The sequence below is a fragment of the Oncorhynchus masou genome, chromosome 21 (genome assembly GCF_036934945.1).
Source record: "Oncorhynchus masou masou isolate Uvic2021 chromosome 21, UVic_Omas_1.1, whole genome shotgun sequence".
Taxonomy (NCBI): Eukaryota; Metazoa; Chordata; class Actinopteri; order Salmoniformes; family Salmonidae; genus Oncorhynchus; species Oncorhynchus masou.
Window position 1 is genome coordinate 53,699 of NC_088232.1, and position 25,087 is coordinate 78,785.

Sequence of the window (25,087 nt, forward strand, 5' to 3'; positions counted from 1 at the left end):
CTCTTTTGCACACCAATATCTCTACCTGTACATGACCATCTGATCATTTATCACTCCAGTGTTAATATGCAAAATTGTAATTATTCGCCTACCTCCTCATGCCTTTTGCACACAATGTATATAGACTCTCTTTTTTTCTACTGTGTTATTGACTTGTTAATTGTTTACTCCATGTGTAACTCTGTGTTGTGTCTTCACACTGCTATGCTTTATCTTGGCCAGGTCGCAGTTGCAAATGAGAACTTGTTCTCAACTAGCCTACCTGGTTAAATAAAGGTGAAATAAATAAAAAGATTAATATCTACCTCAATTACCTCGTACCCCTGCACATTGACTCGGCATTAGTACCCCGGGTATATCGTTACTCATTGTGTATTTATTATTTGTTTTATTATTATGTGTTTTACTTTCTATTATTCCTCTATTTTCTTCCTTTCTGCATTGCTGCTAACTGAAGAGCCCGTAAGGAAGCGCTTCACTGGTGGTCTACACCTGTTGTTTACAAAGCGTGTGACAATTAACATTTGTTTTGAGTTTATGGGAAACTATTATTAGACTGCATTCATCTAGACTTCCTTTCATTGGAAAGAATGTGATTAATTGGGACGTATATAGGGCCTATGACGCACTCATCCTGTATTCTCTCTTCCAAAGACAAGCATGATGATAGACATGTAGTAGGATACAGTGCTCTCTTGAGGTCAACTTGAAGAACTGCTTGCAATATGTAATCACAATATTTACCCAGCAGAGGGCAATGTTTACTCGATTACAGGTCACAGACCCACGGCTATGATCATGTTATTTTTCCTGCAACGTGTCCTGACAATATTAACCTGTAATTCGAAACCTCCAATGTAAATTGTGTGCGTGGGGAGGATCTGTGACCTGTAATCAAGTAAACAACATTGCCTTCTGCTGGGTAAATATTGTAATTACCTATTGCAAATATATATATATATATATATATATATATATATATATATATATATATATATATATATATATATATATATATACATACATACATACATATATCATACATACATACATACATACATACATACATACATACATACATACATACATACATACATACATACATATATATATACCGGTCAAAAGTTCAAACACCTACTCATTCAAGGGTTTTCCTTAATTTGACTATTTTCTACACTGTAGAATAATAGTAAAGACATCAAAACGATGAAATAACACACAATGAATCATGTACTAACCATAAAAGTGTAAAACAAATCTAAATATATTTTATATTTGAGATTCTTCAAATAGCCACCCTTTGCCTTGACGACAGATTTGCACACTCTTAGCATTCTCTCAACCAGCTTCATGAGGTAGTCACCTGGAATGCATTTCAATTAACAGGTGTGCCTTCTTAAAATTTAATTTATGGAATTAAGTAAAGAGAAATGACAGTCCATCATTACTTTAAGACATAAAAGTCAGTAAATCCAGAAAATCTCAAGAATTTTGAAAGTTTCTTCAAGTGTAATCGCAAAAACCATCAAGGGCTATGATGCAACTGGCTCTCACGAGGAACTACTGCCGATCCTTGTATCGGCGAACACTAGCCTTTATTATGGGGGACAGGTTCGACTATCTTCGTGATCCCCGCCCAGGTCACATGTTTAGAAAGCTTGTCCAGCTGACTGATAACAACATTGCAGGCCGGTCGCTTAGGTAGCAGTAGGCAGGGTGGAGAAGCACGCCTACAACCAACTGTCAACAACCAGAAGCTACCTTTAACCAGTTGATTTGCTACATCACTTTTCAAGTATTTCAACTTCAGGGTAGTCCGAAATCGTAGTCGTCGAGCTTGGAAAGGGGGAGGCTACCAGCGAGAGGCAGCTTTTAGGCTTGGTGGAGAGGGAAACACTCGCTATATCCTCGGACTGAACATGGCAATCTCCCTCATCCAAGCCTGCCGCAGTCTAGCTCTCTCAACATGGCTGCTATCCTTTTGCTTCGTGCATTTGCTGTGCCTGGACTTTACGGTGGCGGAGAAAGAAGAATGGTACACCGCGTTTGTCAACGTTACTTATGTGGATCCCGTGACTTCAGAAATCAAAACAGAGAAGACTGAGTGTGGAAGATATGGCGAGCACTCCCCCAAGAAAGAAGCAAGAGGGCAAGTGTTGATGCCTTTGCTTTTGCAAGAGAGACAAGCTTGCGACCCGAGCGCTAAGTATCCCCTGCCTTATCAAAACAATGCTTGGATGGCGTTGATAGCTGCGGGGAATTGTACATTCAGAGATAAAATTCGCAACGTCGCTGCACTCCACAACGCATCTGCAGTCATAATTTATAACGTGGGCTCCACTAATGTCAACGATACCATAACAATGCCTCATCAAGGTAAACTACACTTTCGGGGGAGCAATTCATCAAGCTTCCATGACTGTATGCAATGCACTGTATTACTTGTATGAGACACTGTACTGTCAAAACTGTCAAACCCACTATTATATATTGAACTAATCAACAAAGAAGCACATTGTCCATTTGCTGCCAGTTGTGCCTACAAGTGAAAATCAGCACAAGATGTAAGCTCAATGCAGTCCTCAAACCCTAAACCATTTCGATGTGTCATTGTCTCTCAAGACAATTGTTTGGTGAACTGGTAATGTATTGCAGCTGTTTATTTTTCAACAGTAAACCAGCATCCTTCTTCCTTCCTCCTCGCTGTGTGATAATGATCAATGAACAACTTTTCTCCATAAAAATAGATTTTGGGTTGCAGGCCTACCTTTTTAAGGGAATGGGCCCATTGTGTAAAATATAAATTTTGATATTATGCTGCATAGCCCATGCATGAACTTACCATGATCCTCTGGGAGTTGTATCCACCCAGCTCGTATAGACTATTGATGCATGTTTCCGACTGCATTGGGATAGATCATCAGTCAAGCTCTGATATCCTACACATTCCCTATACATTTTAGCCTATATCTAATTGTAATTCATATCTAAATCTTGCTGATTCTGAACTGGGCCAAATGTTGAGTCAGGGATTGGCATGGTACTGGCTCAGACCAGGCTGAGGCTGTTGTGTAAGCTAAAGAGTTCTCCTGTAATTTCTCTCTCTGGCTCATTCTTGACCGCATCAAAATCTGACCTCACTTTGCTCCCTGTCCTTCTTCAGCACTGACAACTGACCAGGTGAAAGCCAGCCTTTGAATGAGCTTCCACCATTATTGTTTTCACTTGTCAGGTATGTTCCAATCAGTGCAGATGAAGAGAGAGATTATTATTATTTTTAATACAATTTAGAGCCTGTCTCTCCTGCTCTCACCCTGAGCCATGTAGGAAAGAATCAAGGACAAAGAGGAGTAGAGGGGACAGGAAGTAGGAGGATTTTAGTTTTGGGTGGACATAAATATTAATGGAAGATGGATTTAGCACAGTTATGATTTCAACCCAAAATGATTTACATTTTTGGGTTGTAAAACTGAGTCCTGCTTTGCAAGAGATCCAAATGGCAATCCATATTGGTACAGCTTCTGTCAACTTAGTGTGTGTGCATGTAGAAGAGTGTGTTTGTTTTTGTAAAACCTACCCAATTCAATGGTGACACTGAAGTAACATAAATACACTTTGTGTATTAATGGGGTCGACAGACTAATTCAAACTTACTAATTGAGTCATCTCTGTTTAGCCTTGGCTTGAACATCTACAGAAAGCGGAGGTTACTATGACAACTTTTCTTAGACATCTGATTTCGTGGCGTGCTTTTAATTGAACTATCACAACGTAGTGATGGGTGAACATGTTTAAGACGAGCCCGCTTGGAGAGTCTGTCCATGGGAATATCTGAGTCAGCCGTTTCCACCCAAGCACATTCAATGGACATTTTAATCAGTTGGGTATGTTATCCCTCAGTCGAAGGTGTTTCCATCTGGTCTGGGTTCAATAGTGGAGCCAGCAGTGAAGGCTTTAACAGAGAGAACTGGTGTTAACTGGCTGCCAAGTTTCCACTGTCGACTGCTCTCTTTCATATCTAGGCTGGGTTGGCCCCCATAGCTCTGCAAGTGACAGTTTGGTGGTGGTGGGCTCTCCATCGCTGCAAAGGAAAAGATCTTAGAAGAAACCTAGGGTTCGGGCATCTTATGAGTCCGTCCGACACAACACCCTCCTCACCTCTCTATCCCTGATCATCCATGATCCATACTTTCTCTCCACATTCCTTATCTTTTCACATGCAGTCTAGTCTTCATATACAGTACCTTGGCAAGTATTCAGACCCCTTGACCTTTTTCCACATTTTATTACATATTATTTAAAAATGTTTTAAATATTTTGTTTTCCTAAGCAATCTACACATAATACCCCATAATGACAAAGCGAAATTTGGGTTTTTAGATTTTTTTTGTGCAAATTTATTACAAATAAAAATCAACTTATTTAGATACGTATTCAGACTCTTTGCTATGAGATTCAATTGAGCACAGGTGCATCCTATTTCCATTGATCATCCTTGAGATGTTTCTACAACTTCATTGGAGTCCACCTGTTGTAAATCCAATTGATTGAACATGATTTAGAAAGGCACACATCTGTCAATATATGGTTCCACAGTTGACAGTGCATGTCAGAGCAAAAACCAAGCCATGAGGTCGAAGGAATTTTCCGTAGAGCTCCAAGACAGGATTGTGTTGAGGCACAGATCTCGGGAAGGGTACCAAAAAATGTCTGCAGCATTGAAGGTCCCCAAGAACACAGTGGCCTCCATAATTCTTAAATGGAAGAAGTTTGGAAACACCAAGACTCTTCCTAGTGCTGACCACCTGGCCAAACAGCAATCGGGGGAGAAGGACCTTGACCGGGCTCTGGAGTTCCTCTGTGGAGATGGGAGAACCTTCCAGAAGGACAACCATCTCTGCAGCACTCCACCAATCAAGCCTTTATGGTAGAGTGACCAGATGGAAGCCACTCCTCAATAAAAGGCAAATGACACGGTTCTCTGGTCTGATGAAACCGAGATTGAACTATTTGGCCTGAATGCCAAGCGTCACATCTGGAGGAAACCTGGCACCATCCCTACGGGGAAGCATGGTGGTGGCGGCATCATGCTGTGGGGATGCTTTTCAGCGGCAGGGACAGGGAGACTTGATTGAGGCAAAGACAAACGAAGTAAAGCACAGAGAGATCCTTGATGAAAACCTGCTAAGCACCTCAGCCTGGGGTGAAGGTTCACCTTCCATCAGGACAATGACCCTAAGCACACAGCCAATACAATGCAGGAGTGACTTCGGGACAAGTCTCTAAATGTCCCTGAGTGGCCCAGCCAGGGCCCGGACTTTAACCTGATGGAACATCTCTGGAGATACCTGAAAATAACAGCGACGCTCCCCATCCAACCTGACAGAGCTTGAGAGGATCTTCAGAGAGGAATGGGGGGAAAACTCCCCAAATACAGGTGTGCCGAACATGTAGTGTCAAACCCAAGAACACTTGAGGCTTTAATCGCTGCCAAAGATGCTTCATAAAGTACTGAATAAAGGGTCTGATTACTTATGTAAATGTGATATTAATGTGTTTTTATAAAATATAAATTTGCAAAAATTCTAAAAACCTGTTTTTGCTTTGTCATTTTGGTGTATTGTGTTTAGATTGATGAGGGGGAAAAATGATTTAATCAATTTTAGAATAAGGCTGTAATGTAACAACATTTTGAAAAAGTCAAGGGGTCTGAATACTTTTCGAAAGCACTGTATGACTGACGTTTGTGTGTGTGTGTATATGGTTGCCCACATGCGTTTTGAGCTTGGCTCCACTCCTTTGTCTTTACTGTAGCTCTGTTTACTGAGACAGATCATGTTAATGGATTGAAACTAAACGAACCATGTCTGTGTCTTAACACAACCTGACTGTGCGACTGGTTTGACGATGTGCTGTAAAATGTAGCACCCTCCTTCACAATGGGCTGACAGGTAGTGCATAACCGATCACCCTATTAGCACGCTGCCAAACTGCATTAGCCTGCTGCAAAAGCACTGACACACCTCCTCCAACCAATACAGAGTGGTGTCTGTCTGTAGGGGCTTCCAAGCTGTGCAGGTGATCAGGTTGCATGAGGGTTGGCATTAATGGAATGGTTACCATTGCTGACGATTTGCCTTCTTTTAACTGAGGATTACGCCATGTGGGCTAAAACAGGTCATTACATTCATATAAACCCCTTTGTTCACATTCACTGGCAGTCTCTGACAGATTCCAAGCCCTATCTGCATCATCTCCTGGACTGGACAGTGGCGTGCCTGCATGCTGGCTCCTAATGGGGAAGTGAGGAGAGATGATGGAAGGCACGACCAGATGCCTCAGACACATGGGGCCAGCCGAGGAGAGGGGTTTCGGGGGTGGGTGGCCACCCCTGGCGAGCTCTCTGAGACCCCCATTGGGTCCCTCCCTACTTGGTTGGCACAGCCCAGGAGATGTGTCTGTTAAGGCGTCAGCTAGCGCCGAGCTCGGCAAGGTGAACCGAACAAGTGTGCTTGTATATTACCTTAAAAGACCCTCGTTTGAAAAATTAGAAAAAAGCGGCAATAGTATTGTTTGTCAATTTTGAGACGCCATAGCCAGTATGCACTTCTTCAAAATTAATTAAATTAATCTAAGATAACTCAAGAAATCTGTTATTCATTTTGAAGATTTTGCTGAGGGGATCTTAGTCCTGCAATTTTACATCTAACTAAGATGTTAGATGTTGCCTCTTTTTTTTTTTTTTTTTTGCATGTAAATGAGTCATCTCTCATTGAATGACAACAAAGACTTTATTGAAGAATCCCTATTATTGACCAATCACCGACAAAGGGGCGTACACTTTGGCTACTGACTTCGGCTTGCCTCCAAAGAAATTGTTGTATGCCTGAACAACTGAAGTGAACAAAAACGTCACAAAAGGTCGACATTATATATGCACTAACTCTTCCAAACTATTTTGTCTGGGAAGCATGTGGATACGAGCCACACCACACACACACACACACACACACACTCACACATAACCTTCCTGCTGAGAGGGTACATCGGGCCGGAAGTCCCTGGGTACCTACGGAAAAGAGGAGACTGTGCTATTTCTGGGGCTGCTAAGACTCATACTCCCAGCCCTGAGACGAACAGACAGAGATGGGGGAGAGAGAGAGAGCAATGATGAGGGAAAGGGGGACTAAAAGAAAGCGAGAGAAAGAACAGTCCTCCTCTCGGTGAGCCAACAGAAGTGGACTGTATCGGCCAGGGTAACCGAGAGCCAAGAATCTCGTTCTCTCTCTCTCATCTTAATTAGGTTGGCCCCACCTGTGACAAAGAACGCATACAAAGCCTTTTTGTATGAGAACACTCAGACCTCTGTATGGACAGGACACATATGAATCCTATCAGGGCTGATCTTTATGAAAGACTAGACATTTGCAGTCTGGCTTTTTATATGGAGGGAGAGCGACGTGGAATACATTTTCTGAGAGCTGGAATTAATCACTAGATTTCTGTATGACGTGGCTCCCTTCCTCTGCCAGATCCTTTCAGTTTTTCTTTCCTGACCATGGTTTTTTAGGCAGTTATTTTGTCGGCCATCTTGGCTATGCAAATTTCGGTGGCTACATGTATTAATTATTTGATATTTTTATGCACATTTTCGCTGGACAGACTAACACCGTTGATATTGAATGAGGATTTGTGCTGTTTAATTACAGCTAACCAAATACTATTATCCACTACACAGCAGGTTATGCTGCCCTCAAGGCTGCTAGCAAAAGCTATTCCTCAGCAGCACTAAACAGGTTAGCGCCCTTCCTCTAAAAATCAACTGCTCACTCGCTCTCTATTCCACCTGGCTTGCCTTATTATGCACCATCGTGGCTTATTATGCACCATCGTGGCTGATTATGCACCATCGTGGCTTATTATGCACCATCGTGGCTGATTATGCACCATCGTGGCTGATTATGCACCATCGTGGCTGATTATGCACCATCGTGGCTTATTATACACCATCGTGGCTTATTATGCACCATCGTGGCTGATTATGCACCATCGTGGCTGATTATGCACCATCGTGGCTGATTATGCACCATTCTTGCTAAAGGGTGTCCGCAAAGAGGAGAGATTTTGGACCAGTTCAGCCTCTGTCGGGCCATCGGTTGATATTACACACTGCTTTGATTTTTAGAAGCAGCTATTTTGGTTTTCTTGTTCTTTCTCTCTCTCTAAATGAAATGGATTCGCCAACTACTTGCAGACAGTGGTGATAACATGTGTATGACATATTGCCCCTTGTGGAATATCTTTGTGTCTGTATTCTTGTCTTCTTCATTTGGGTTGTAATTTCTAGCCTGGTCCCAGATCTGTTTGTTGTGTCTTGCCAACTCCTATGGTTATTGATGTGACTATGACCATAGGAGTTGGCAAGACAGGACAAACAGATCAGGGACCAGTCTATGTAATCCAAAATCCCACCTTGATGGTAAAGATGGCTAAAACCTTGAGTCTACTCTGCACTACCTACTTTAGATCTCATACTTAACAGCTGAAGCATGGCCAGTGTGCAAAAGCAGCTTTGCAGACGTAGAACTTTGTCAATGTGTTCCCTTACCATGGCCATATTTTTCTCCAGGCTCATAGAGGTGAAGAAGTTATCTGTTTACCGTGCACACACAGCCTTGTTTTTCAGTCGGTGATTGTGCCGCTGATTGCATTAAGAGTGGCTACCGTTATGTATGAACAAACCACGGTGCTGCTGCAATGCTCTTTGCTAATTCAGCCAACTTGTGTGAGTGTGTGTGCGCTTGTTTGCCTATATGTGACGTCCTTGGACCTAATACATTGTGCCTTGCTGTGTGTAAACCCTATTTGCAGGATAACACAGTAGCCTCCGGCCTACTACCCATTGTGCACCCATTGCGTTACGTCACAATGTGATTTAGGCCCCGTCTATGCCAGGACATTGGCTCCAGAGCTCTTCGTTCCTGGTGCGCTTATTTCGTTAGACTGCTATGTATTATTAGATTTAGTCTACTCGTTGTTTCCAAAAAACTACAATTAGGCAATCTGAAGCCGAAAAAAAGCACACTGCCAGTAGCCCTTTAAGCCTATGAGAAAAAGCTTCAAAACGGAAGCTTTTGGACCCATACGAAGAGTTGGGCTAATAAAGATTATTATTATGTAGATTATCTGTTGATCTGCTCTCTTTTCTCCCCATAAACCTGTGGCTGTATGTCCCTTACGACGAACTAGTTACATATGGAGATTTATGAGCATAATAATGCATTGTGCTTTTCCCATATGAAATGTGTGCTGTCCATGGGGGATCAGTCCCTGCGTCACACACACATACCTCGGGGTTTATTTCCAGGATCGCGGCATGAAACTGGGCGCCATGGCGACCGACCGAGAGTACAGAGAAACGAGTTGTATTCTGTCTCCTCCATCTCTTCCCTCTGTCTTTTGACCACCCTCTTTCACCCACTCTAATTTGACCTATTCTCACTCCAAAAACTAACTTTCAAGTAGCACATACCAAACCATGAAAGAGTGAATATGCGCACTCACCGGGAATATGACAAACTTTCGGCTGGTGCTAATAAGAAAGGCTATACTGTTCACTCAATTAAATTGAGCATTTTGATAACTAAAAGACAGATGAGTCTTTTCATTGTCTTTTCTTTACAGCAATAGACATTTGCATTCCAAATTATGTTTTCCTTCAATTGGCTTTTGAAATATTGCGATATGCCTGGCTGGGATTCTACTATTCACTGACATTCGCAACTCAACAATCATCTATGTGGCTATTTGCCAGGCGCTGCCCAAATTGCGGCGCCTTCTGACTGTAGGCAATGCGTTTTTTACATTTTATTTCACTTTTATTTAACCAGGCAGGCCAGTTGATGCCAAGTTCTCATTTACAACTGCAACCTGGCCAAGATAAAGCAAAGCAGGGTGACACAAGCAACAACACAGAGTTACACATAAACAAACATGCAGTCAATAACACAATAGAAAAGTCTATACAGTGTGTGCAAATTAGGTGAGGTAAGGCAATAAATAGGGCATAGTGGCGAAATAATTACAATTTAGAAATTAAACACTGGAGTGATAGATGTGCAGAAGATGAATGCGCAAGTAGAGATACTGGGGTGCAAAGGAGCAAAAAATAATCATAATAACAATATGGGGATGAGGTAGTTGGATGGGTTATTTACAGATGGGCTATGTTCAGGTGCAATGACCTGTGAGCTAATTTGACCTCTGGTGTTTAAAGTTAGAGAGGGAGATATGAGTCTTCAGCTTCAGTGATTTTTGCAATTTGTTCCAGTCATTGGCAGCAGAAAACTGGAAGGAAAGGTGGCCAAAGGAGGAATTGGTGCCCAGTGAAATATACCTGCTGGAGTGCATGCTACGGGTGGGTGCTGCTATGGTGACCAGTGAGCTGAGATAAAGCAGGGCTTTACTTAGCAAAGACTTATAGATGACCTGGAGCCAGTGAGTTTGGTGACGAATATGAAGCGAGGGCCAGCCATCGAGAGCATACAGGTCGCAGTGGTGGGTAGTATATGGGGCTTTGGTGACAAAACTGATGGCACTGTGATAGACTGCATCCAATTTGCTGAGTAGAGTGTTGGAGGCTATTTGTAAATGACATCGCCGAAGTCGAGGATCGGTAGGATGGTCAATTTTACGAGGATCCACAGCTTATATGTTTTTAAAGATGCTAATTATCCTCTGTGGCCAAATCAGGCTTTCTGGTGTAGCTTATTTTGAATTGTTTTATGAATTTCTGTATCGACAGGAGTAAGATAATTAGGCTCTATAATTTTGCCAATTTACTTTAGGGGAAGCTTAGCTCTTAGCCTTACGGACGCGCCGACTGTCGTATGCCAATTTTTTGGGCGGTTTTAAATCCGCATTTGTTAGTGAATATATTTCAGTCTCTGGAGTAAAGTCCAATGTTCCTTTTCTAATCCGGAATTCATTAGTGAGTGGGTTGACGGAGTCATCCATTTTTGAATGCCTTGCTGCTTACTTTGTGTCTTTCTTGGGCTAAAAGTTTTGCAGCTACTTTTATTTATTCAGTCACAGCTTTTTCCAACCTGTTTTTGTCTGTTCTGCAGTGATAATATGGTGTTGCTAGGTGCCAACTTTCCTCTCTCTCTTTCTTTCTTTCTTTCTTTCTCTCTCTATCCATCCCCAGGGTATGGTGATATAATGGCCTTGGTCACTTTCAGACCTCCGCCGGGTGCCGAGGGTATCCCACAATGCCCTGTGGCTGGCCGGGCTGCCTGGGCGGCGGTGGTGGCCGAGTGAACGAGCATCTCCTTTAGAAATTACTGATAGATGGAGTGAAGAAGTGAAGCACCCTGGGGCTTCTGTGTTCCTGTGGCTCCGCACAGACGCCACGGTAACAAGGCCGCAGAGTACTAGAGGAAATGATGTCACCGAGTTCCAAAGGCTAATGAGTCACTTAGGCCCTTGACGACACAGACATCATCCCACATCAATGTGTGGCTGCAGATGGAGTGTCCATGAAGTGTAATCTCTTGTCTGGGATTTTAAACCACTCAGACACCTCTGATAGGCTATACTTCCTATCTATCACTCTCACCTCACCTCCCAATGCTTCAGTCAGTGGTTAAAGTGTGTCTGTGTCTGATAGACAGGTAGGCAGTACATACTGTAGCTGCAAGTTAAGGCACTCGGAGTCTTGCCTCGCTGAAGCTTTTTGGCCTGCTCCTTATGAACGTGAATGGCGACCATTTTGAAATCTTGAGGGGTGTCGATTGTGTTTATTTAGTGTGTTAGCTTAGGACTTAGCCTACTTGAAGGATATTTCATCACTGTAATTATAATTTTCTGTGTGAAGAAAGGGTATATTGAAGCTCTAGTATCTTTTGGTGTGACGGTTGAGGATTGTGTGAAGTGTCAGGTCATAGGCCATAGGGAGAGGGGCTAGATGAGAGGTGAGGATGAGAATAATGTCTGGTGGGAGGCCCTGTCAGAACTTGCTAGTTTCAACTCTGAAAGGAGTTAAAACACAACGTGTTAAAGTGGCACTTCTGTTGTCCATGACCTTGATAACATTCAACTCAACAACCTTCAACTCAGTTGTGAAAGTGTTAAAATATCCTACAATTGTTCACTCTGTTGACTATCTGGTGGTGTGAACTAATGGCTTTGCTATGAAATTATGTTCCCTTGTAGAGTGTCTGGGGGGTGTGTGTTGTACTCTGTTTGACCCTAAATGAGCTACCGATCAAACCTTTTTAGTGGCAGCTGGGCCTGACCTAATTGTCAATTGGACTGTGTTATTAAAGCGGTCTGGTATTGTGACACCAGTGACGTGAAATGTTCAAAACGTTGCTGATAGAAATGTCAGCTAATATGATTCCTTACTCTGTGACAGACAAATACAGATTTGTTCTAAATCTGTAACGTTTTCTGAACAGGACCACAGGGCTCTGACCCAGACATGGATAGTCAGGGGTTTGTTTTGTTAACTCTGCGTCCTGTCTCTGCCTGAATGAACTCCCAGTAGGCTAGCCTAATGCTAATTACTCACTGTGTTCTACAGACAGTGTTCTGTGAATACAGGTTATTTATAGTTTAGCTCAACCCTGATACACAATAGGGGTCTGATACCTCCACAGAGAGGTTTCAAATCCCATACAAATGAATGGGATCTAATAAAGCCACAAAGGAGCAATTAAAGAGCCACATGCACTCCCACAGCCACATGTTGCAGTTCTCTGTCCTATACACAAAATATTTTTGCACATGAATATGGATGTGTAGGTTGTCTCAACAGATCCTTTATTAAGTTTATTTCCAATGAACTACAACATATTTACAGTAGTTGGTTGGATACATTGTTTTTTTTTTACTATTATTTGTTAATTTTTTTACCCCTTTTTCTCCCCAATTTCATGGTATCCAATTGGTTTAATAGCTACAATCTTGTCTCATCGCTACAACTCCCGTACGGGCACGGGAGAGACAAAGGTTGAAAGTCATGCGTCCTCCGATACACAACCCAACCAAGCCGCACTGCTTCTTAACACAGCGCACATCCAACCCGGAAGCCAGCCGCACCAATGTGTCGGAGGAAACACTGTGCACCTGGCAACCTTGGTTAGCGCGCACTGCGCCCGGCCCGCCACAGGAGTCGCTGGTGCGTGATGAGACAAGGATATCCCTACTGGCAAAACCCTCACTAACCCGGACGACGCTAGGCCAATTGTGCGTTGCCCCACGGACCTCCCGGTCGCGGATGGTTACGACAGAGCCTGGGCACGAACCCAGAGTCTCTGATCGCTGCAGTACAGCGGATACATTTTGTAGCAGCTGACTTCTTGACTTCCTACCAGCCTGGTGTTCACACAACATTTGGTGTTGTGTGATTTAGAAAATACAGTGCCCATCTTCAAGGGGCCCGTTTAGACATTTTCTCTGTCTCCCGTTTGCAACTTTTAACAAACCGGATAAATATTTGATTGACTTTACCAAAGACTGCTCTTCTTTTTGTTCACCTGGAAATTCCAACAGGGACGGGGGATATCGTGGCGATCATGATTCCGGAACCCAAGGGTCGGGAGATCGCTGCTCTACTAGAACGCAACGTCACGGTGACCATGCACATCACCATAGGAACGAGGAACCTTCAGAAGTATGTGAGCAGAACGTCGGTGGTGTTTGTCTCCATCTCCTTCATCGTCCTGATGATCATCTCCCTGGCATGGCTCATCTTCTACTATATACAGCGGTTCAGATACGCCAACGCTCGCGACCGCAATCAGGTACGGTTCACCAGTTCATCAGGTAAGGTACACCACCCCAAATAACAATAACGAGGCTATATACCGGGGGTACTGGGTTAATGTGAGGAACATAGTGAGTGTAGCATTGTAACCAACCGTCTGAAGGGATTATAACATAAAGACATGGTTGGTAATGTCATCCTACTGTATTTCAGTGTGTCTCTGATAACACACAGGTTGTCTGCTACTATATACAGGGGGTACTGGGTTAATGTGGGGTTAATGTGAGGAACATAGTGAGTGTAGCATTGTAACCAACCGTCTGAAGGGATTATAACATAAAGACATGGTTGGTAATGTCATCCTACTGTATTTCAGTGTGTCTCTGATCACACACAGGTTGTCTGCTACTATATACAGGGGTACTGGGTTAATGTGAGGAACATAGTGAGTGTAGCATTGTAACCAACCGTCTGAAGGGATTATAACATAAAGACATGGTTGGTAATGTCATCCTACTGTATTTCAGTGTGTCTCTGATAACACACAGGTTGTCTGCTACTATATACAGCGGTTCAGATATGCCAACGCTCGTGACCGCAACCAGGTATGGTATGACCGTAATGACAGCGTAAACTAGCAGTTTGACCATAGTATGAACATACTTTTTCTATATCTATATGTAGAGCAGTTGCTTTTCTCTGAGGTGATTCGTCTACTCTAAACCTTTCCCTGCTTTTTCCATCCAGAAATGAAGGCCAAAATTAAAAATAGCGCGACAGCAGGGTTTGCTAGTGGAAACCTGTTGGACCGTCAACCGTGTAGCCCTGTTGGACTGTGTAGATAATGCACACACCGTGGCCCACACTCTCACAAAAAAAGGTGCAATCTAGAACCTTAAAGGGTTCTTTGGCTGTCCCCATAGGAGAACCCTTTGAAGAACCCTTTTTGGTTGCAGGGAGAATTATTTTGGTTCCAGGTAAAACCATTTGGGTTGCATGTGGAACCCTTTCTACAGAGGGTTCTACATGGAACTAAAAAGGGTTCTTCAAAGGGTTTTCCTATGGGGACAGCTGAAGAAACCGTTTTCTAAGATTGTCCGATGTTGACACAAATGTTACAGACAACCACATGGGTTTTCAAGGGGAATGGGCACCATGGTGACAATTTTTTGATTTTTTTTCATACCTGCTGGAGTTGAATTGCGATTCCAAGAACTCGCCAGGCCTGAAACCACAAATCTGTTTTCTGTTGATGTCACAATGACTTTCCTTGATGATTGATTGAGAGCAGCTGTGGGCAGTGGCCTGGTCTGAGGCAGTCCTTTTCCACAGTGAGAGTAGACCTAGATAGCGAAGGTTAACAGCCTACCTTTCTCTCAATGTCTTTTAGTATTTATCAACCACTCAATCTCTCCCTCCCTCATGCATTTAGCTCTCTATCGCTCCCTCCCTCTCTTTTTCTCTCTATTTCCCTTTTTTCGTACCTTGCACAACTCAGTGACCTGACTCGGCCTGTGTTTTCTGCTCCGGTCTGCAACAAGGGGTTAACTGTCAGCTCAGAGCCACTGCTATCTCAACATCACTAAGCGACTGTTCATCCGGCCGTGTTAAAACATTACACAGCCTCTCAGAACGTCTCCTTCAGATCTATTAACCAGTAATATGGTCCACCATGGTTCAGATGGAGACAGGGCCTGAGATGCACTTTCTCTAACCTTGAAAGGTGTCCATTCCTTGCCTTGTCAGCGGTTATTGGATATATATATAGGAATTCCAGACATTCTTTTCTCTCTTTTGGGTTGCCAGGTTGGGTTGCTTATCTTTCCCCCACCTTCTTTGTTGTTCTTTGATCTTCTATGAGCAGAGACGTCTCGGAGACGCAGCCAAGAAGGCCATCAGTAAGCTCCAAGTACGATCCATCAGGAAAGGAGACAAGGTACACCTGGCTGCGTACTTTACGAACCTCTTCTATGATGTTGGATAAATGTGTTACGAAGGTTGTTATGAATGATACTGCCACACTCATAAAGGTTTCATGACTGGTTTCATGGAGGGGTTATGAATGCCTTATGTATAGACCCTCTTCAAGTAAAGTGTTTCCAAAACCACCTATTTAAGTAGCAGTGATATGGTTCTAAACCGAAGCGAACCGTTTCCCTACGCTCCTGCTAAGCGCAGCATTTGGTAATGAACTTCCATCAGCCCAATGATAATGACTGACTCTTTTTTTATTTTCTGTGTGTGTTTAAATTTGAATGAATTATACAGGCTGCATGGCTAGTGTGTGTGTGTGTGTGTTTAAATTTGAATGAATTATACAGGCTGCATGGCTAGTGTGTGTGTGTGTGTGTGTGTGTGTGTGTGTGTGTGTGTGTGTGTGTGTGTGTGTGTGTGTGTGTGTTTAAATTTGAATGAATTATACAGGCTGCATGGCTTTTGATCCGCTCTGCTTTATTCACCTTCCAGGAAATGAAAAGGAGACTAGACAACCAACCAAATGTCTCCTGTGTGTTTGGTGTTCTAGGAAACGGAGTCTGACTTTGACAACTGTGCTGTGTGCATCGAGGGCTATAAAGCGAATGATGTTGTTAGGATATTGCCATGCAGGTACGACAGCCTCTCCCATTTGTCAGTGTAACTATAGAGAGCAGACACCCATTACTATCATTGTCTCCTATAGATCATGTGTTGCAGTAGGTCTATTGGGAATGATTGGTAGTCATTAATATGCCACAATAATTTACTGTTCTGTACCTGAGAGCATATGTAGAGCATGGTGAGTGATGCTATGTTACCAAGGAGACTGTTACTACGGATGACATCCTCAAGGCTGTGCGTGTTCGTGTGTGTGACTCTGTCCTCAGGCACATCTTCCATAAAAGCTGTGTGGACCCCTGGCTTCTGGACCATCGGACCTGTCCCATGTGTAAAATGAACATCCTCAAAGCGCTGGGAATACCAGTAAGGAGGTTCTGTCTTTCAACATCTATCCATTTCTTTCATTCCCAACCCTGATCCTGGAGAGATTTTATTTTTGGAAAGTGTTTTTGTTTATATTTGATTGATTGATTTCAGCCCAACTTTGACTGTGGGGATGACATTCCGCCAGACTATGAGATGTCAGTGGGAGGACCGCCCACCAACGCAATCACAGGGGCCAGAGACGTCACGGTGAACGGGGAGGAGAGCTCGGTGGTGCTGGACACGGTGGACATGGACAGGACGATAGGGCTGCCTCAGGTTTACCACGACGCCCACGAGACACTACCACAGGCTGGGGACAGCCGACACATCGCCAGCAGTGAGTATAGACACACACCTATGCACCTACACACGCACGCACACACACATCTGCACCTTTGCACATCAACACACACATAAACAAACATATGCGAATCAACATATACGCATATACAGTGGAGCAAAAAAGTATTTAGTCAGCCACCAATTGTGCAAGTTCTCCCACTTAAAAAGATGAGAGGCCTGTAATTTCCATCATAGGTACACTTCAACTATGACAGACAAAATGAGAAAAAAAATCCAGAAAATCACATTGAAAGCATGAGCTCTTGAGTTGGGAAAATCTTGTGCAATACACCAACGCATGTCTTGTATTCAAGATCCTTAATGGCCTGGCTCCCCCTCCACTCAATATTTTTGTTAAACAGAAAACCCAGACATATGGCAGCAGATCCACAAGGTCTGCCTTGAGAGGTGACTGTATAGTTCCCCTAAGGAAAAGCACCTTTAGTAAATCTGCATTCTCTGTGAGAGCTTCCCATGTCTGGAATACACTGCCATCAGACACACATAACTGCACCACATATCACACTTTCACAAAATGCTTGAAGACATGGCTAAAGGTCAATCAGATTTGTGAACATGGTCCCTAGCTGTGTGTTGCCGCTTTCCATGTTGTCTGTTGTCTGTAGCTTGTGAGGTGTGGAAACACTTTGTTGCTTTTATGAATTTTGTCTTGCTGCTTTTTGCTCTATGTTGCTCTGTCTGTATGCTACGTCTTGCTTGTCCTATGTTGCTATGTCTTGCTTGTTCTATGTTGCTATTGTCTATATTGTAATTGTTTTTAATAACCTGCCCAGGGACTGCGGTTGAAAATTAGCCGGCTGGATAACCGGCACTTTTACTGAAACGTTGATTAATGTGCACTGTCCCTGTAAAAATAAAAATAAACTCAACTCAAACTCAAACTCAATTGTAGGATTTTTTATGAATTTATTTGCAAATTATGGTGGAAAATAAGTATTTGGTCACCTACAAACAAGCAAGATTTCTGGCTCTCACAGACCTGCAACTTCTTTTTTAAGAGGCTCCTCTGTCCTCCACTCGTTACCTGTATTAATGGCACCTGTTTGAACTTGTTATCAGTGTAAAAGACACCTGTCTACAATCTCAAACAGTCACACTCCAAACTCCACAATGGCCAAGATCAAAGAGCTGTCAAAGGACACCAGAAACAAAATTGTAGACCTGCACCAGGCTGGGAAGACTGAATCTGCAATAGGTAAGCAGCATGGTTTGAAGAAATCAACTGTGGGAGCAATTATTAGGAAATGGAAGACTTACAAGACCACTGATAATCTCCCTGGATCTGGGGCTCCACGCAAGTTCTCACCCCGTGGGTTCAAAATGAACACAAGAACGGTGAGCAAAAATCCCAGAACCACACGGGGGGACCTAGTGAATGACCTGCAGAGAGCTGGGACCAAAGTAACAAAGCCTACCATAAGTAACACACTACGCCGCCAGGGACTCAAATCCTGCAGTGCCAGACGTGTCCCCCTGCTTAAGCCAGTACATGTCCAGGCCCGTCTGAAGTTTGCTAGAGAGCATTTGGATGATCCAGAAGAAGATTGGGAGAATGTCATGGTCAGATGAAACCAAAATATAACTTTTTGGTAAAAACTCAACTCGTCGTGTTTGGAGGACAAAGAATGCTGAGTTGCATCCAAAGAACACCATACCTACTGTGAAGTATGGGGGTGGAAACATCATGCTTTGGGGCTGTTTTCCTGCAAAGGGACCAGGACCACTGATCCGTGTAAAGGAAAGGAATGGGGTCATGTATCGTGAGATTTTGAGTGAAAACCTCCTTCCATCAGCAAGGGCATTGAAGATGAAACGTGGCTGGGTCTTTCAGCATGACAATTATCCCAAACACACCGCCCAGGCAACGAAGTAGTGGCTTCGTAAGAAGCATTTCAAGGTCCTGGAGTGGCCTAGCCAGTCTCCAGATCTCAACCCCATAGAAAATCTTTGGAGGGAGTTGAAAGTCTGTGTTGCCCAGCAACAGCCCCAAAACATCACTGCTCTAGAGGAGATCTGCATGGAGGAATGGGACAAAATACCAGCAACAGTGTGTGAAAACCTTGTGAAAACTTACAGAAAACGTTTGACCTTTGACATTGCCAACAAAGGGTATATAACAAAGTATTGAGAAACTTTTGTTATTGACCAAATACTTATTTTCCACCATAATTTGCAAATAAATTCATTAAAGATCCTACAATGTGATTTTATGGATTTTTTTCTCAATTTTGTCTGTCCCAGTTGAAGTGTACCTATGATGAAAATTACAGGCCTCTCTCATATTTTTAAGTGCGAGAACTTGCACAATTGGTAGCTGTCTAAAATACTTTTTTGCCCCACTGTACATGTAACACACTCTCTCACACACACCTATGCTTTGGTTCCATCCCAGCACTAACAGAACTTCTTCAACAAACCTGTACTTCCTCAACACAAACCTGTGAACTCACACCAGAACACTCCCCCATACCTGTCATGTTCAGAGCTGTGCTATGGTGGGATATAAGAGCAGTACTGTATTCTGAAATAGACCACAGTGTCCTCTCTGTCTCCACCAGAACAGAGAGTAGTTGCTCTCTCTAACAGACCACAATGTCCTGGTTCTTCACATGTGCGTCCACAACAACACCCTATTACCTATATAGTGCACTATTTTTGACCAGGGGTCATAGGGCTCTAGTCAAAAGTAGTGCACTATATAGGTAATACAGTACCATTTCAAATGCAGCCTTGTACTGGCGTGGCTTAGCTAGCCCAGGGCTGCTGTACTGGCGTGGCTTAGCTAGCCCAGGGCTGTTGTACTGGCGTGGCTTAGCTAGCCCAGGGCTGTTGTACTGGCGTGGCTTAGCTAGCCCAGGGCTGTTGTACTGGCGTGGCTTAGCTAGCCCAGGGCTGTTGTACTGGCGTGGCTTAGCTAGCCCAGGGCTGCTGTACTGGCGTGGCTTAGCTAGCCCAGGGCTGCTGTACTGGCGTGGCTTAGCTAGCCCAGGGCTGCTGTACTGGCGTGGCTTAGCTAGCCCAGGGCTGCTGTACTGGCGTGGCTTAGCTAGCCCAGGGCCAGAACTCAGCCATCAGCCACCTGCTTTAGTGTTCCCTGAATCCAGTCCCTGGCCAGAGCAGGAGAGAAGGAATAGTGCTCCCTTTTTTCAAAGTCACAAGCTAACCCAAATGCATTGGCATGGTTTACATACGTAGCATCAGAGTATGTTTTAAGGTTGCCGTGCTTGCTATTAGCAACTTATTAGCATAAGGCACTACAGCACTGAGCCATTGATAGGCACATTGTGTTTTTTGAGTTAGCCTGTTTGTTTAACAGCTGGTTAGCACATGGAAGTTATTAGGCGGTGTGTGTGTGTGTCTGCCTGCAGTCGGCCCGGAGAGTGGGGCAGGAGTGTGTTGACGCTGGCGTGGCCCACTTCCTGTCCTGCCCACCGTGCTGAAATTCCACCTGCAGTTGGCGGTGGGCCTCCGACCAAAACGCTCGCCTCTCATGCCAATGGAACAAGTTAATGCTGCCTTTGTGACAGCGTCTTATTAGCTTCCTGAGGCCTCTACTGTACCTTAAAGACCTCTATACCTCTCTGTACCTTAAAGACCTGGTAAACACTACGGGCAGCGTCAACCTGCTAAGCCCCTTCAAAACATTAGAAAACTATGGAGAACCTTGTACTTTTCTTTATCCCTCCCTCATTCCCATAACACAAGCCGACTTCTTGCGCTCCCATGAATGCCAGTCAATGTTCTACCTTCAAGGTAGTTGAACACTTTTTACACTGTGTTTACATGCCTGTATGTCTTTCAACTGTGCACAGCTTGTCCCCTTTTCGAGCCTTGGCATTGCGTGTCACACCTACCTTTGTGTTAAATATGAGCTTTCTCGGTTCAGTCCCGGAGCGTATTCAAAATCCCCCACCTGCCGTTTATTTTAATCCCCAGGATGGATCTGCGATGTCAGGGAGAGTGATTTGTGGGTTGCGCAAAACGCAGAGCCCAATCGGGCTGAGTCATTGCTTATGGAATGGCACGGCGGTACTGCCACTCTAGGCCTTCAGCCTTATTGTAGTCTGGCTGTCACCAGCACGATAGCTTACTGCAGTATAGGCAGTAAAACAAACTTGGCGCGCACTGAGGGGGATGACATTTGGGGGAAGGAGAAAGAAAGCTCCAGGCCCATATTCACAGTGTCTTCGAAATAGGAAGGCTGTACATATGATGGTATTTACTACGATCTAGTCTGCAAAACTGATCCTAGATCAGTACTACCCTCCAAGAGTAACGCAGTATGTCTTAGGGGTACACTACGAGTTAGCCAGCTGACTTTGATAAACAACCAGAAGTAACAGTGTATTTTCTGGTTCAGTAGGAAAGCTATGTTTAGAGATGTGTTTTTGGTTGTTGGCTCAGTTAGACCATGCCCATTTCAGGTTTATCTTTATAAAAAAAACTATAAAGATATTTTAGAATATTCAGGCAAATTAGCTGGCTAACTCCTTGAACCTGCTTTGCATTATACCTCTCTGATTTGAAGTGACAACCAGCAGAGCTGTTCATGTTGAGTCATACAGGACAAATAAGCCTCCACATAGCTGAGTCGTACCAAGTGCTCCTGGTCTTTCCTATCTAATAAAATTGTTTGATCACACTAGTGATGTTATAATAGATAGGTAGCACTGCTAACAGAGGCTCCTGGCAGCCATAGGTCTGTCAGCCTGGCTTCTAAGCGGATTATGATAAGGTGTGTGTGTGTGTGTGTGTGTGTGTGTGTGTGTGTGTGTGTGTGTGTGTGTGTGTGTGTGTGTGTGTGAATAGATGATGAGATGTGTGTTTGCCTGTCTACTAGAGCCAGTCTGCAGTGCTGAGACAGGGTTCTGGCTCCTCCCAGTGATAGCTTACCCCCACTGGACACACATCAACCCAGCTGGAGGGGTTGTCATGGTTACAGGGGCAGGCACACAGTTTCTTCCTTTCTCCCCTCCCTCCACTTTCTTCCTTTCTCCCAATAACATTCAGACTGTTTCTCTCTTTATCAATCTCCCTCTTTCTTTCTCTCTCCCGCTCTCTCTCTCTCTTCCTTAGACGAGAGCTACTGACTCTCCTAACGCAAGCCTTAACCTCTCCTCCTCTCACATCTCTCTCTCTGTTCCTCACCAGTCTCTCTCTCTCTCTCACTGTTCCTCACCAGTCTCTCTCTCTCTCTCTCTGTTCCTCACCAGTCTCTCTCTCTCTGTTCCTCACCGGTCTCTCTCTCTCTGTTCCTCACCGGTCTCTCTCTCTCTGTTCCTCACCGGTCTCTCTCTCTCTGTTCCTCACCGGTCTCTCTCTCTCTGTTCCTCACCGGTCTCTCTCTCTCTGTTCCTCACCGGTCTCTCTCTCTCTCTGTTCCTCACCGGTCTCTCTCTCTCTCTGTTCCTCACCGGTCTCTCTCTCTGTTCCTCACCGGTCTCTCTCTCTCTCTGTTCCTCACCGGTCTCTCTCTCTCTCTGTTCCTCACCAGTCTCTCTCTCTCTCTGTTCCTCACCAGTCTCTCTCTCTCTCTGTTCCTCACCAGTCTCTCTCTCTCTCTGTTCCTCACCAGTCTCTCTCTCTCTCTGTTCCTCACCAGTCTCTCTCTCTCTGTTCCTCACCAGTCTCTCTCTCTCTGTTGCTCACCAGTCTATATCTCTCTCTGTTCCTCACCAGTCTCTCTCTCTCTGTTCCTCACCAGTCTCTCTCTCTCTGTTCCTCACCAGTCTCTCTCTCTCTGTTCCTCACCAGTCTCTCTCTCTCTGTTCCTCACCAGTCTCTCTCTCTCTGTTCCTCACCAGTCTATATCTCTCTCTGTTCCTCACCAGTCTATATCTCTCTCTGTTCTTCACCAGACTCTCTCTCTCTGTTCTTCACCAGACTCTCTCTCTCTGTTCTTCACCAGACTCTATCTCTCTGTTCTTCACCAGACTCTCTTTCTCTCTCTGTTCCTCACCAGACTCTCTCTCTCTCTCTCTCTCTCTGTTCTTCACCAGACTCTCTCTCTCTCTCTCGCTGTTCTTCACCAGACTCTCTCTCTCTCTCTCGCTGTTCTTCACCAGTCTCTCTCTCTCTCGCTGTTCCACAGTCTCTCTCTCTCTCTCGCTGTTCCACAGTCTCTCTCTCTCTCTCGCTGTTCCACAGTCTCTCTCTCTCTCTCGCTGTTCCACACCAGTCTCTCTCTCTCTCTCTTCCTCACCAGTCTCTCTCTCTCTCTGTTCCTCACCAGTCTCTCTCTCTCTCTGTTCCTCACCAGTCTCTCTCTCTCTCTGTTCCTCACCAGTCTCTCTCTCTCTCTGTTCCTCACCAGTCTCTCTCTCTCTGTTCCTCACCAGTCTCTCTCTCTCTGTTCCTCACCAGTCTCTCTCTCTCTGTTCCTCACCAGTCTATATCTCTCTCTGTTCCTCACCAGTCTCTCTCTCTCTGTTCCTCACCAGTCTCTCTCTCTCTGTTCCTCACCAGTCTCTCTCTCTCTGTTCCTCACCAGTCTCTCTCTCTCTCTGTTCCTCACCAGTCTATATCTCTCTCTGTTCCTCACCAGTCTATATCTCTCTCTGTTCCTCACCAGTCTATATCTCTCTCTGTTCTTCACCAGACTCTCTCTCTCTGTTCTTCACCAGACTCTCTCTCTCTGTTCTTCACCAGACTCTCTTTCTCTCTCTGTTCCTCACCAGACTCTCTCTCTCGCTGTTCTTCACCAGACTCTCTCTCTCTCTCTCGCTGTTCTTCACCAGACTCTCTCTCTCTCTCTCTCTCGCTGTTCTTCACCAGTCTCTCTCTCTCTCTCGCTGTTCCACAGTCTCTCTCCCTCTCTCGCTGTTCCACACCAGTCTCTCTCTCTCGCTGTTCCTCGCCAGTCTCTCTCTCTCTCTCTTTCTCGCTGTTCCTCACCAGTATCTCTCTCTCTCGCTGTTCCTCACCAGTCTCTCTCTCTCTCTCTCGCTGTTCCTCACCAGTCTCTCTCTCTCTCTCTCGCTGTTCCTCACCAGTCTCTCTCTCTCTCTCTCTCGCTGTTCCTCACCAGTCTCTCTCTCTCTCTCTCTCTCGCTGTTCCTCACCAGTCTCTCTCTCTCTCTCTCGCTGTTCCTCACCAGTCTCTCTCTCTCTCTCTCGCTGTTCCTCACCAGTCTCTCTCTCTCTCTCTCGCTGTTCCTCACCAGTCTCTCTCTCTCTCTCTCTGTTCCTCACCAGTCTCTCTCTCTCTCTCTCTCGCTGTTCCTCACCAGTCTCTCTCTCTCTCTCTCTCGCTGTTCCTCACCAGTCTCTCTCTCTCTCTCTCTCGCTGTTCCTCACCAGTCTCTCTCTCTCTCTCTCTCGCTGTTCCTCACCAGTCTCTCTCTCTCTCGCTGTTCCTCACCAGTCTCTCTCTCTCTCGCTGTTCCTCACCAGTCTCTCTCTCTCTCTCTCGCTGTTCCTCACCAGTCTCTCTCTCTCTCTCTCTCTCTCTCTCTCTCTCTGTTCCTCACCAGTCTCTCTCTCTCTCGCTGTTCCTCACCAGTCTCTCTCTCTCTCTCTGTTTGTCACCAGTCTCTCTCTCTCGCTCTCTCTCTCTGTTCCTCACCAGTCTCTCTCTCTCTGTTCCTCACCAGTCTCTCTCTCTCTCGCTGTTCCTCACCAGTCTCTCTCTCTCTCTGTTCCTCACCAGTCTCTCTCTCTCTGTTCCTCACCAGTCTCTCTCTCTCTGTTCCTCACCAGTCTCTCTCTCTCTGTTCCTCACCAGTCTCTCTCTCTCTCTGTTCCTCACAGTCTCTCTCTCTCTGTTCCTCACAGTCTCTCTCTCTCTGTTCCTCACCAGTCTCTCTCTCTCTCTCTCTCTGTTCCTCACCAGTCTCTCTCTCTCTCTCTCTCTCTCTCTGTTCCTCACCAGTCTCTCTCTCTCTCACTGTTCCTCACCAGTCTCTCTCTCTCTCTCTCTCTCTCTGTTCCTCACCAGTCTCTCTCTCTCTCACTGTTCCTCACCAGTCTCTCTCTCTCTCTCTCTCTCTGTTC

General features: G+C 44.7%; 1 protein-coding gene across 2 annotated transcripts in view; it reads left to right on the forward strand.

Annotated features, from left to right (window-relative positions):
* Positions 1-1,601: 1,601 nt before the first annotated feature.
* LOC135507553 (RING finger protein 150-like) overlaps positions 1,602-25,087 on the forward strand; it is a 33,940-nt gene continuing 10,454 nt past the window's right edge. The window contains exons 1-6 of one of the 2 annotated variants that reach the window (XM_064927057.1): positions 1,602-2,376; positions 13,555-13,805; positions 15,633-15,704; positions 16,293-16,375; positions 16,633-16,737; positions 16,844-17,043. In XM_064927057.1, coding sequence (XP_064783129.1) covers positions 1,920-2,376; positions 13,555-13,805; positions 15,633-15,704; positions 16,293-16,375; positions 16,633-16,737; positions 16,844-16,943 — 1,068 coding nt within the window. In that variant the 5' untranslated portion in view covers positions 1,602-1,919 and the 3' untranslated portion in view covers positions 16,944-17,043. Of the gene's footprint in view, positions 2,377-13,554; positions 13,806-15,632; positions 15,705-16,292; positions 16,376-16,632; positions 16,738-16,843; positions 17,070-25,087 lie in introns of those variants that run through there. The other variant, XM_064927056.1, reaches the window with a different exon arrangement.